The 13,260-nt window shown below is 38.3% G+C and overlaps 1 protein-coding gene across 6 annotated transcripts in view; it reads right to left on the bottom strand.

Annotated features, from left to right (window-relative positions):
* The window catches only part of LAMA2 (laminin subunit alpha 2), a 482,162-nt gene that overhangs the window by 79,802 nt on the left and 389,100 nt on the right, over nt 1-13,260 (bottom strand). For all 6 annotated transcript variants that reach the window (XR_010919459.1, XM_067546727.1, XM_067546728.1 and 3 more), the window contains 4 exons: nt 10,261-10,423; nt 7,700-7,910; nt 5,929-6,045; nt 4,190-4,353 (listed from right to left, as the gene is read on the bottom strand). Coding sequence is in view for 5 of the 6 variants with exons in the window: in XM_067546727.1 (XP_067402828.1) it covers nt 4,190-4,353; nt 5,929-6,045; nt 7,700-7,910; nt 10,261-10,423 (655 nt within the window). In the remaining variant the exon portion in view is untranslated. The remainder of the gene's footprint in view (nt 1-4,189; nt 4,354-5,928; nt 6,046-7,699; nt 7,911-10,260; nt 10,424-13,260) is intronic.

Here is a 13,260-nt window from a genome sequence, read left to right as displayed (position 1 = left end):
CACAATACTATGCAATTCCTCTCCCTCTCGATCTTACACAGAAGACCATATTAAAAGCTTCAATTTTAACAGATGACTTTTCAGATATAATTTTAAAATGTCTTTGATTCTGTCTTTATATTGGACATCATAAGAGGTTTACACTGCATACCTGGAGCATCAGTTTTAATAAAAGTATGATATATATGCTACTGTTCTACTGCAGCGGACAATGCTTTAGCAGTAGTGAGGGATACCCTGATTTCCCTAGGGCCAAATTGTCATCCTACGTTAAGGCACTAGACAAAAGCACATGTATGCACCCAAAAGGAATGTCTATTTAATGCAGTTGAAAGAGCCAAAGTACTATTGCCAGCCTTCCCATAGAGAGGTAATAATGTTCCCATTCCTCTGAGTTTTTTGACCCTCTTTACCCAGCTCCTCCAATATTTGAATATTTGGGTCCATTTACAGTACTGAAAAGGGACGCGGCATCACGCCGCTAGCTTAGGCCCACAGAAATAGTGCACAACTGACCTAAGTCCTAATCAGATGGTATACATATTTTCTACAAATTCTATGTCCTTTCCAAAGCACATCTGCCAAGAACATATTGTCCAGGAGGCTACAACTACCCATTATTCCACACCTCTCCTTCAGAACAATACATTAGGCTCAGCATCTAAATGGTCTGACTCCACTGAATATGAAGCTGGTAATTTTGCAAGTACCAGATACTTTATCTGAGGTAATTGTGTGGCTTTTTCCCCAGAGATAAAGTACACTGGCATGGAAATAGCTGCTAAGAGCTTCTACTCACAAGACTCTAGAATCCAACCTGCTAGTTATCTACAAAAAATGTGGGCATCAAGATAAATTGTTCCAAAGCTGTAAGTTATCGTGGGAGTTTAAAAAAAAAACCACAACTCTTTAAAAATGTGTTTTTATCCATGTAGCAGCTTTGAAAAAACAAAGATGGCCAAAAGATGGGAGGCTGTATTACAGCAGGCAACCAGGAATCAAGAGGTCCGTATCTGAATGCTACACCTTGGGCAAGTCACTCTTCTTCTTCATGCCTCGACTGCAATCAATGGTGTGATTGCAGGGTCCCGGAGCAGTGAAGCAGCAGCAGCAGCAGGGATCTGGGCAGGTTTGTACAGCCCACGCTGAAGCAACTTCACTGCTCTGGGACCTGAGCTAACTAGATTAAATCTAACTTGGGTATGTCTATTCAAACTACAATCACACCCAAAGACTTCAGCCTTGACATATCCTCAGTATCCCTGTCTATGAAGTGGTGAAAGTACTACTTACATCACAGTATTATTGTGAGACTAAATTCGTGATTGCTTGTAAAGGATTTTGAAACCTTCATGTGGAAGGTGCCATAGAAATGTTTTGGACACACAAACTTCTTAAGTCTGAATATTTTGGAAAGTGTTTTTTGATCCTGGGGATTATTTCCCATTTCAACGTGGGGCTTTACTATGAAAATATAGCAACAGGTGATTCCATGATGTGTGTCTCATTGATTCCATACCAAATTTGCTTAGCTTGCATATGAAAAGCTTTTTTCCCCTAACTGCCAGCTCTGCAAACTCACTCTGGGCTCTGAAAATCAAAGCGGAGCGGTTTCCTTCTGACACATCAACATTGGTAATAAATGCCTGGTAGATCAGATTATGCCCCCCTTTTACATCTCTGTAACTTGGGGTACAAGTGAGGACGCCATTTGCAGACAATGCAGTTGCACAAATGTAACAAAGAGCATAATATAGCTTGAAGGATATTTATTACCAGCCATATGATGATGCACGAGAAGAGGGGAACCTAGCTTGACTGTCAAAACGGTGACCAAGTTTGCAGGGCTGATAGATGAAAAAATGCTTTTTTCTACCTGTGAATTTATGAGATTTGATATGGAATTGGAAAGACAATAAACAGGGAGCCTCCAGGGCTATTTTTATATAGTCCCTTCTTTACAGCAGAAGCATACTTTGAGTGACATATTTGTAAGACACTTGCTGGTGTTTTTGAACAAACACCATCTACTGGATAGACCATCAACCTGCTCAAGTTTATTAGTTTATGAGCAGGGCTGGCTGGAAAACAATGATTCCATGTTGTGAAAAATACTGAGGTTTTGAAATTTATTTAGTTCTGCATTGGTAGAAAACTGAGATCTTTTAAAAATTTTGCAAAAAAAAAAACCCAAACAGACATAAGACAGAAACCAACCCATCTCAGAATAGCCAATAGACTGGAATGTGGGAAATCCAGGCTCAAGTCCCTGTTCTGCCTGATTTAGAGCAGAGGTATGAACCTGAGTCACTGGCATCCCAGGTGAGTGACCTAATCACCAGGCTACGGAGTCAGTCTCACTTTTTCTAGTCCAGTAAATATTTAATTATACATGCAAAGTGGAACAGCTCCAACAGAAGAGATTGAAAGTGTGACTCTATAACCTAGTGGTGCTCTGAATCAAACAGATCAGGGACTTGAATCAGGATCTCCCACATCCCACTTGAGTGTCCTAATCAACTGGCTATTCTGGGGTCGGTTGGTGTCACTCTCTTCTCACCAGAAAGTCCATCCTGAAACTGAGGAAACTTTCAGTGAAAAATGTTTCAGGTTGGACTCATCAGCACTTTTCCAATACAAAAACATTGTAAAAAAACCCTGATTGATTCTATTTCTGAGTTCTTTACCCTCTGGTGGATGAAGGGCTTGTCTACATGAGGAAATTGACAGGAATAGCTATTACAGAGCAAACTATTTACAAAAGCTCCCAATCTGGACACTCTGATATGAGTGCCTTTTTTTGATTTAGCTTAATCTGATAAAGGAGGACAGAATACAAAGTTTACCCCCATGATTACCAGCAAGTAAGGAGGCATAGTAGGGTTTGAAACAACCAAGCACCCCCTAGTAGGTAATGATTTTTCTATGGCTTCCCCCAATCTCTACTTTCCCCTTCTTTAGGGCTCCTCAAACAGACTCAACACAGTTCAAAGGAAATTAAGACATTTCCCCACCTGGGTCCTCCAATATTATTCAGTCCTCGGATTATATAGTCACCCTCCAGGCCCCAACTCCAATTCACTGTCTCTCTCCCCTTAGTTGGGACATTCCCTGAACTGGGGCATAGTTCAATATCTCTGCAAGAACCATTCTTGGTCATGGTGGCTGCTTGCCAACTACAGTTTCTCACACTTCTGTATTCTGCACCCTCATCCCTGCTGCAGCCACCTGCTGCTCTTTATAGGGAATCAGCCACTCTCACACAGGAGTGCCTCCTTTAGTAATCAGGGTTGGCTCACTTCAGGCCCTTCCACCACTAATGGGCAACTCTCCCTGTTACAGGAAGACTTTCCTTCAGTTTAAGTTGTAGCAATTTGAACTTTCTCAAGCAGATGCTGAGTTCTGTTTTCCTGTGCTGTAATGGCTGCAGGAGCTTATTTGGCAACAGTGTTTTGTGTGTATCTGCCTCTCCACAGTCTGTTGCACATCACAACAGTTTGTATGACTTTTTTCCAAATGACATGAGGGAATTCAGCAATTGAATTCTAAACAATAATCTATCAAAGCTTTTGGGAACAGGTTTTAGGTACTCTCACTTTGCTTTAAAAGTGATGTTTAAATTGCTTCCTTTACTCCAGAGTCAGCAAGTGCACACTCTTAAAGGCAGCCAGTTTCAAACATACAAAGATAAACAAAAAGGGCTTGCTTCTCCTTGCCTGTTGTGGTACCATTTACAACTGTGAAAAAGTGATTGTAAAAATGCTATTAAATGAGAATGGTAGCATCTTACACCACTTTACACTCACTTTGCCCTTGTGTAAATGTCAACACAAGGTACAAGGCACAGGAGAGATCAGAGTCAAAAGATTTATTTTTTTAAATGGAGAACTTCTTGTGAAAGTGTCAGTATTTTCCATCTCCTGGTTCATTTTGAGAAATGTTTGGGTTTGATGATCTCAGACATGGCCTAAGCCATGTACAATAAATAATCCTCCATATCTAACCAGCCCTTTGGTGCTCCTTCCAAGAGATGTATCTAGCCTTTCCTAATTGGGCTCTGTATAGAGCATTGGCATCTTGTATATTCATAATCACAAAAGTTAAAGTCTGAAAATAATTCCCTTTTATTTCTATCAGGGAATTCTAGACACGAGGGTATGAGGGTTTTAGAAGTATCAAGAAATCCTACCCATCCAATATTGCAGATGATTCATTCAGCTGGGCTGAATAGTTCTCAGCCTGCAACACCTTTTCTGGAAGCATCCTATCCTGAATATCTTGGGATAGATCATCTATTTTATCCTTCAGTTGATCAACGATTGGTTGAATCATATCCCCCATGTCTTCTACATACTGAAAGCCACAAAATAAGAGTATTTAAACACCTGAATGCAAATATCACATATGTATACATATCCTTTGCATATTGTTTCTCTATGAGATATATAATCACACATGCTTGGATGTTTAATACAACTTCAGTGAACTAATAAGGAAAAAATACATCAATGTTGAAATGGGGGAAAATTAGGCTATTTTGAAAGCCACTATTCCCCTGAAGACTTGACTGTCTTGAATTTGATGTTCCTCCTTATTTCCTAATGATGTATGAGAAAAGATAAAAACACACACTTTATTCACAACATTCACACACATTCATGCTTATGGAGATCTTTTCTAAATTATGGATGCAGAAGTATTTATACTATGCTGTAGTGATATCCATGAGATAACAGCCAAGCCATATGACAAATTTCATTTATCATGCACCTTTGACTGACTCACCTACATTTTTGCTTATTAATCCATTTCACTAAAAGCTACATTGTTAAAATAGCCACCATTTTCCTCCCAAAGAAACTGACTCAAAAGGATTTCCTATTTTCCCTCCCAAATATTGAATTTTCCCCAAAACTGAGTGCAGGACAGAAAATATTATTTCTTGGACCAGTGGCTGTTTTGAAATTCAATATTTTGCAAATTATCAGGTTTAGAAATGGGAGGTGGGTATTACTGAAGTATCAGACATTATAGAAAAGTTATTTTAGAGGTTTCTAAAATGTATTTATTTTTATTTTTCTCCATTAAAGGCCTATAGTCTTGGACTCCTGGGGTATGCTTCTCCTCTAGCTTACACTGGTACAAATCAGCAGTAACTGCATGAAATAAATAAAGTTATAGCTAAACTAGTCCAAAACAGATACAAAAATCATTATGTTAACATTAAAAGTATCAAATATTTCTTAAAGCATTTTTCTGTAGGATATATGCATATGAAGAATATGTGATGGCATGATTTGGTCTAAATAATTCCTTCATTGCAACACTTTTTGTGACTAGTCATCCTAAACTCATATCCAAGTTTTAGGTTGGGATTTTCAAAAGCATCCAAGTGAGATAGGTACACAAGTTCCATTGGTTTTCCTAGCCCAGGGTTTGCAGCCATAGGACCTTATATAATAATTTCTCATGTTTCCTTTCTCTGTTGTGTTTTCACACTCTTTTTATGTGTATATGTGCATCTAGACAATAGAGCCAAGGGTAAGACTGTCTATGGACTTCTTGCACCTGCTATTCTAAAGCTACAATAATTTATTCAAACCGAGAAGCCTAATACCACACTTACAGAAGCAGACAGAGTCCATGAAAAGTGAGGGATGGTGAGGGGTGTGTATATATGCATTCATGTATTTAATACAATGAGATGGGTCAACCTGGATCAGTTTATATAACAATTTATCCTTTACAACCAGGATGCACACACAGAAATGGAAAGCTAAGTGCTTCCAATTCAAATATTCCAGCACTGATAAATAAAGGTTGGATTAATTAGGTGTTCCTTTAATTACCCACTTCGCCTTAACAATAAACTGGCTTAATGCACCTATCCTCAAAAACAAGCAAAAAAAAAAAAAATCCCCTACTCACCTTTACAGCTACTTTGATTTTATTTGCAAGACGGCTGGCTTCATCCAGGATGTCATTCCCCTCTTTTAGAGTATTTTCGGCCTCTTGTCTGCTACTTTCTACAGCTTGTTTCCTTTTCTATAAGTTGTATCCACACAAAGAAATTAGTTGAACAAAAAGTATAGCAGGAGTGCCCAGGCAGTTCCAATACACCTGCATTTTGTTCTGGGGACCCCCACATGAAACTTCTCAAACCTTCAGAGATATTAGAGCAAAAAATAAAAATACAGCATGTCTCAGTGGCAAAAATAGTCAATATCTGAATTTATGTTGCCCCATCACAGCACTACCTGACTGTAATAGTACAATAGAATGAGTTCAAAAAGTCAGAAATCCCAATCCTCCCTCTCCTTTTGATGGATTTATTCTCCCCAACCATGACAGTGAATTAGTCCAAACCAAAATATTGTGAAAATTCAGTAAGTATCTATATTAATTTTCATTCTTGATTTGAATTCTTGATCCCACATTTAATAAAAAAGTTTCCAGTTTGTGGGTTTTTTGACACTATTGCTTTATTGGTTTGTGAAGTAAGAAGTGATGGTTTTGGGACTTTCACTTTTCCCACAAGTGGATACTGCACACATTGCATGAGGGGGAGGGCACTTCCTCTGTCTCTAGTTCCAAGTACTAGCTACATCATGTACAGAGCCCTTAAGCATCATAGAGTAGATTGATAGTAGACCTGAAATTGCATCATTCGGGCAAATGGGAAAGTGCTATGATGACCACGAATTAAGAGAAAGGCAAAAAAGATGGGAATCTCAGAATGAAGACAGCAAAACCATTGGTTGAGAGGAATCTTCACAGCATTCAGATTATTATTATTTGATTATTATTATTTGTATTATCAACTGTGGTGTTAAGAATGGTATAAGAACCTAGATAAAAGACAATCACCTTATCCTCCCTAGTCTCCTCCCCATTGGAAAAGAAATGTAGAGCCGCTGTTATTTTCTAACTTCTTTACAATACAGCATATCTCTGTAAATCAATCAAACCTACAAACCTCTGATGAAAACTCATGTCCTGGAACTCTAACCTCATCCCTGTATATTAGACAAAAGCTCATCGAGCAACCAGAGTTTGAAACATTTATCTTCATCTAGGTTTCACTCTGCTCTTTCTATCTTGGATAAATGCTTGTTAATGAAAAGTATAATGTGCTTTTCAAGTCTTTGCAATTAAAATTAAATCAGAAGCAGACTCCTCTGCCACCAGGGAGATCATTTATAACAGCTACTATCTACAAAAAATATACTTTGATTTATTACTTTTTAACATCTACACACCCAGTTCATTTCTTTTTAGAGGTGGGATATAGAAGTGAAAGTGCAAGGCTGCAAGATGCAAACAGAGGACAGTGAAGACTAATTAGTTTTTTGTTAAAACCCTTAACCCAGGGCTGAAATTTTGTGATTTTTGTGGGCCTTTGCACTGTGATGAATTTCACCCTTAGTACACTATAGGGATCAGGGCATCCCCACCTGAAATTTTCCTAATCATAAGAAATAATGGAGTCATTTAACTTCTTAGGATCCTATTTGCTTTTAGAAGAAATAATAATAACATTTTAATTTAGCCATATATATATGGCAACATATATTACATATATATTTAGATTCTGCTGGTTATAAAAAGGTTCATGTGAACCAAAAGGTTCAGAGTTCCAGATTTTGTTCTGACTCTCAAGATGATAGTAAGTCAAGGAAATCTGCTCATCAGCACTCACCTCTACCACTGTCATGTTTCTTTGGTTGATTGCAGATAAACGATTGGCCTCCCTAATTTTACCAGTGGCTTCTCTCAGCAGGTCTCGAGCATCATCAACCTTGTTTTTGTAATCTGCCATCTTATCCCTGACCTCATTCTTGAGCTCCTCATTTTTCTTCATGGGCTCTCCAAATAATTTTTTCACTTTGTTCAAAAGGGCTTCTGCATTTCTGCAATCCCCCCACAAAACACACAAAAACCAGGCACTGAATCCATCTTTACCATACCCAATCATCTCATCATTTTTAATTCCACACAACTGAAATATTCAGTTTAAAGAAAAGTGGAAAACAACTTTAAAGAGAGTACACACTTATTAATGCAAAAGGACAAGTTGATATTAGGCTTTTTTCTATGGAATTTTAAATTCCCACTCAGTCCTTATTTATGAAATGGTCTTCATGAAAGTCTTTTTTTATATTGTCATTCTTGCTATCTGACTGATGAAGTTAGTTTTTGTGAATCACTACACTTGTCAAAAAACATCCCTTCATTCGTATTACATTGTCACAAAGTGGTCCATTACCTTGAATGGAGGGGACAAAATGTTGATACGCCTGATTTGAAGCTGTCTCAAAGCAGAGCTTCAGACAATCTGCAAGAGCCAGTCTGAAATAATTAATGCTGTTTCCTTTTTCTTTGCTACAACCAATCTCTAGAGGGCTAGACACTTACTTTTTTTAAATGAAAGCTGAGATTTTCACATAGTCATATGATTCCAGGAGCTGGCACTTTAAGAAAAATATCAACTATCACCGATTCTTCATAAAATCATGAGAGTTGGAAAACTTCATATATAGTTATTTAGTTCAGGGTTTTTATGAGTAAATAGTAGATTTTAAAAAAAAAATTATGTTCAGTAATGTGTCGTTTAGGTGGGCTGGGAGGAATAGAATTACAGACCTGAATTCAAATTTAAACACTGAAATAAGAAGGAGGAAAGCAACAACTGCAAGTAAAAACAATGAGAGTCCTGTAGCACTTTGAAGACTAACAAATTTAATTTCTGCAGGCATAAGCTTTCGTGGACTCCAACCCACTTCGTCAGATGCAAGAAATAGAAATCAGATAGGGGGTATATATATACATCTAAGGGCAAGGAACAACAACGGGGAGGGTAGGTGTTAGCAAAGTCCATTGCCAGCTCTGCCCGCACTTCGACTCTAGTAACACCATCACAGGTCCTAACCACATCAGCCACACCATAGGGAGCTCATTCACCTGCACATCTACTAATGTAATATATGCCATCATGTGCCAGCAATGCCCCCTGCCATGTACATTGGCCAAACTGGACGGTCACTGTGCAAAAAAATAAATGGACACAAATCAGACATAAAAAATGGTAACATCTGTAAACCAGTCGGAGAACACTTCAATCTCAGGACACTGAGATTTGCCATAGTTCTACAAAAAAACTTCAAAAACAGACTTCAGAGAGAAACTGCAGAGCTGGATCTCATCTGCAAACTTGACACAATCAAACTGGGTCTGAATAGAGAGATGGAATGGCAATTGTCACTGTTCACACGTTCTCACCTTCTAATCAGTGGTTATGAATAGGCCTCATCTACTCTAACTGAATGGACTTTGCTAACACCTACCCTCCCCATTGTTGTTCCTAACCCTTGGATGTATATTTATACCCCCTATCTGATTTCTATTTCTTGCATCTGATGAACTGGGGTACAGCCCATGAAAGCTTATGCCTGCAGAAATTAAATGTGTTAGTCTTTAAAGTGCTACAGGACTCTCGTTGTTTTTGCTGTATACAGACTATACAGGCTACCCTTCTGGAACAACTGCAAGTAAGTTCTGTTGACTACAGAAGCAAGAAGACAACTTCAGAGGGAACAATGAAAACAGTCTTCTTCCTCGCTTAGCATTTAGCGTTTTATGGAAAACACAGGGGTGGGGGGGATCCTAGTCATTTGTGTCCTTGGCCAAAATCCTGAAAACTAGTCAATCAGAACACAGTGACTATCCAAAATCATTTTATAAAAGAGTAAACATGATTAATCACTTCAAAGTAGTCACAAGAGTTTCCGGCGACTTCAAAATTAAAATGTTTCAAAGAGGCTTTTTTCCTGAAAGCTATGAATTTTTAAAAGTATAAATATATAATTTGAAGGATAACATTTTATCCCTTTCCTTTCTAGAATGATTTAATACCTCCAGAAAGAGTCTGATTAGATATTTTCCAGAAAATCTTTTTTATGATAATGCTAAAAGACCCAAATCTTCAGTTGAAGTCAATGGCAAAAGTCCTTTTGGCCTATAATAATACAAATATGGCAAAACATATCCTTATGAATGCCTATGCTGGTGGATAATTTTACACAAATATTAGCACTTTCAGGAATTCAAAGGCTTCAAAATACACATGAAATATCAGAATTATTTTCCCTTATGTTTCTGTGACCTCCAGTTTTGAAATCCCACTGGAAAGGACAACAATCGCATTGATCAGACTCATCTTACTGGGCTCAGGAGGTTGAAGTTTGTGGACCTTCTACTTACTTTAACTCATCTTGGGCTGACCTTTCTTGCACGTTCAACTTTCTCCTCCTCAGTTCTACCATCATTCTATCAATATCACCCTGCAGATCCTCAAGACTTTTCTCCAGGATCTTGTCTGGGATGCCGAGCGTCTCATTCAGTTTTATAGCATTTTCATTTACAGCTGCAGAGGGGGGCAAAAACATATATAGGGAGTAAGTAAATAAAAGTGACACAGAGACTTTCAGCATCCGCACATCATCACCATTCTCAAGTGAAATGCAATTTGCAGTGGGTATTCCTGCTGTGAAATATAAAGGGTAGTTAATCCAATGATCAGTAACAAATGAGAAAATGTTATATGTTCCATTAAATCTTTTATTGTATTTCACTTTCTGGCACAATAATTAAAGTGAGGAGGCTTCATATCTGGAGTAAAAAATATATATATAGAAAATATGTACCAACGCCTTGAAATGTCAGGTGATAATTTGGGACATTACGCAGGGAACAAGGCAGCAGGGAAAGACATGGAATGAAAGTGAAATATGAATGAGTTCTGGAGGACTGTTTGCTGACTTTTTAAATATGTTGTTTTTTAAAATTCAAGTTTACTAATGACAAGAAGAATAAATTATGGAGAGCCCTCTCTGAAAATGAAGGGTGAGAGAGTGCAAGCTTGTGTGTTTATATACAGATGCACAAATGGGGAAAAAAAGGGATAGACTACATAGTTGTGTGTATACAAGTTTATGGGCATGTGTTCAAGATGGCTGAATTACTCATAAATGACAAAGCCACTACCCAGGGCATCTCATTCTAGTACTGATAAAGTAGCATGGGCTATGTAAGCCTGCATAGGACCTCAGGTACGTACTCAAGTGTCTAGCCCATGCGGCTGCAGGTTCACTGCTATTGTTGTTTGAGCTAGCTCGTTCAAAGTTAGCTCACATATGTCTACGTGTGCTGCAGTCACACGTGAGATTGCAGTGCAGACATCCCCTCATATCTTATGGGACATAAGTATGTTTGAAAATTTTATCCTATACCTTTAAGAAAAAAAACAACAAAAGCTATTTCAAAATTCATTTGAGAATTTTTATTGATGTAACTGGCATTGTTTTTTGCATTCCTTAAACCCTAATCCTGCGAAGAACCCTGCTACATGGGCAGCTCCTTCCAGCCGTGTGGAGCCTCATTGATTTGATTGGAACTCCATGAAGGCACAGGAGACTGCCCACAGAGAGCTCACTGAAGGACTAGTCCTTTAGTTACTATTAGTTTAATTGTACAGATCTGAGCAGGAAATAACCAATTACATGAACTTTAGGGCACACTTTACAGACCATTTATTTGCTAGGTCTGTAGGGAAGGACTGAGGTTTGGATAGGGGATGGGTTTTGGGGTATATATTTTGTTGTTCTAAATTTCTGTCTGGTTAATTTAAAGATGGGTTATGTATTGGGCGGGAGGAAACATTGCTATGCTATTGGGTGTTTATTCCTTGTAAGGACTGCTATTTTAAAATATTGTTAGTGCTTCCAAGGCTGGGGATAGTCACCCTATTTTAATTTTTGTAATTGAAAGAAATATGTAAGTAATTTAGGAATTCACTAAGATTTACCTACAATAAAAATACTGTACATAACAAGTCATATATCATACCTACAAGTGTTAGAAGCAAATGTTGTTCGTCCCACTGTAAAGAAGGCAATCTGCAATTCCTAGTCTTGCTGAGTTGCATGTTATCAGACTTCACTGATGCTACTGGTCCAGGACTGGGTATTCCCTGTCTATGGACTCCAGTGAGTGTATTTTGGGGAAATTCAAAATTTGAGGAGAAAAAAAGGAAACATTGATTGATCTGGCAGATTTTGTTGTGGTCTTTAAAGATGCTTGTGTACAACTACTCACAGGCTTGGAAAGTGAGATGCAGTCCAGTTAAAATGGATTAGTGGACAGAGTGAAGATGAAACTAAGATAAACAGCAAAAGTCATATGTTGTATAATTATCATCACCACATAGACAATGTTACATTAGATAAAATATGTATTTTCCTACTTAATTATACATTTTATGTATTCAATATTTTTTCATTATCTGACAAATGTTCTGTTCTCATTCAAGAAAAGGTAAGTGTCTGCTGGTGCACATGGTGGGAAGGTTTTGTATAAATGCCAGCTCATGAACTCTCTTTATGTAAATCAATACATATAAGTGGGAATATCACTTAAGACAGAAAGGTGGCATCTTGTCAGTAGGATGGGTGAAAATTATGAAAGAAAACAAAGCACTTCTTGAACTATCCTGCCATAAGTATGCAACAGTGCATTTTTATTTAATAGAATCATTGCAGTATTTTATTCCTAGTTATTATTCTCTGCCTGTTTTGTTTATATGAATGCTTTTGTTAAGAGACCATCCTGCTATAATGGATTGTTCCACTTGAAGGAAAACTATTGTAAGCTCCTCAATAGTCAATCAGGGATCTTCAAGAGTTTTGAGAACTTAGGTGCATAGGCATCTAACCGTCAGACTTAGGTTCCACTGAGATCCACAAAACTCCCGCTCAGCTGCTGCCTAACTCCATAGGCACCTAAACTCACTTGGTGCCTGCATTTTTGCAGCAAAACTTCCCTTGGAGCCTCAGTTTCTGCCTCTGGGCATGTGTACTGCTGCCTCCCTCTAGGTGTCCCGGCACCTAAGCCTCAGAGTGAGCCACAAACCAAGGGAAATCAGGTGTTCAGTCACCTAACGTGCATGTGAGGCCCACTCTGACCAAGTACCATTCAAAAATGGGTGGAGGCTGATGTTGCCCATCTTATAACTTTCAGCCCAGTACTTAGAGCATTTATCTGGGATAGGGGAATCCCAGGTTTAATTCTCCCCACTGCATGTTGGGGAGAAAGGATTTAAAAAAGCTCTCACACCTCTCAGGTGGATGCCCTAACCATCAGGCGAAAGAGTCATTCTCACTCTCACTGTCTCTGGTCCAATGGCTCTTTAATTATTTATCCTCC

Source organism: Emydura macquarii, unplaced genomic scaffold, assembly GCF_026122565.2.
Source record: "Emydura macquarii macquarii isolate MOO-44397 ecotype Brisbane River unplaced genomic scaffold, CSIRO-AGI_Emac_v2 contig_1146, whole genome shotgun sequence".
Lineage (NCBI taxonomy): Eukaryota > Metazoa > Chordata > Testudines > Chelidae > Emydura > Emydura macquarii.
The sequence above is the reverse complement of the archived record's forward strand: the minus strand, read 5'-3'. Positions and strand labels throughout refer to the sequence as shown.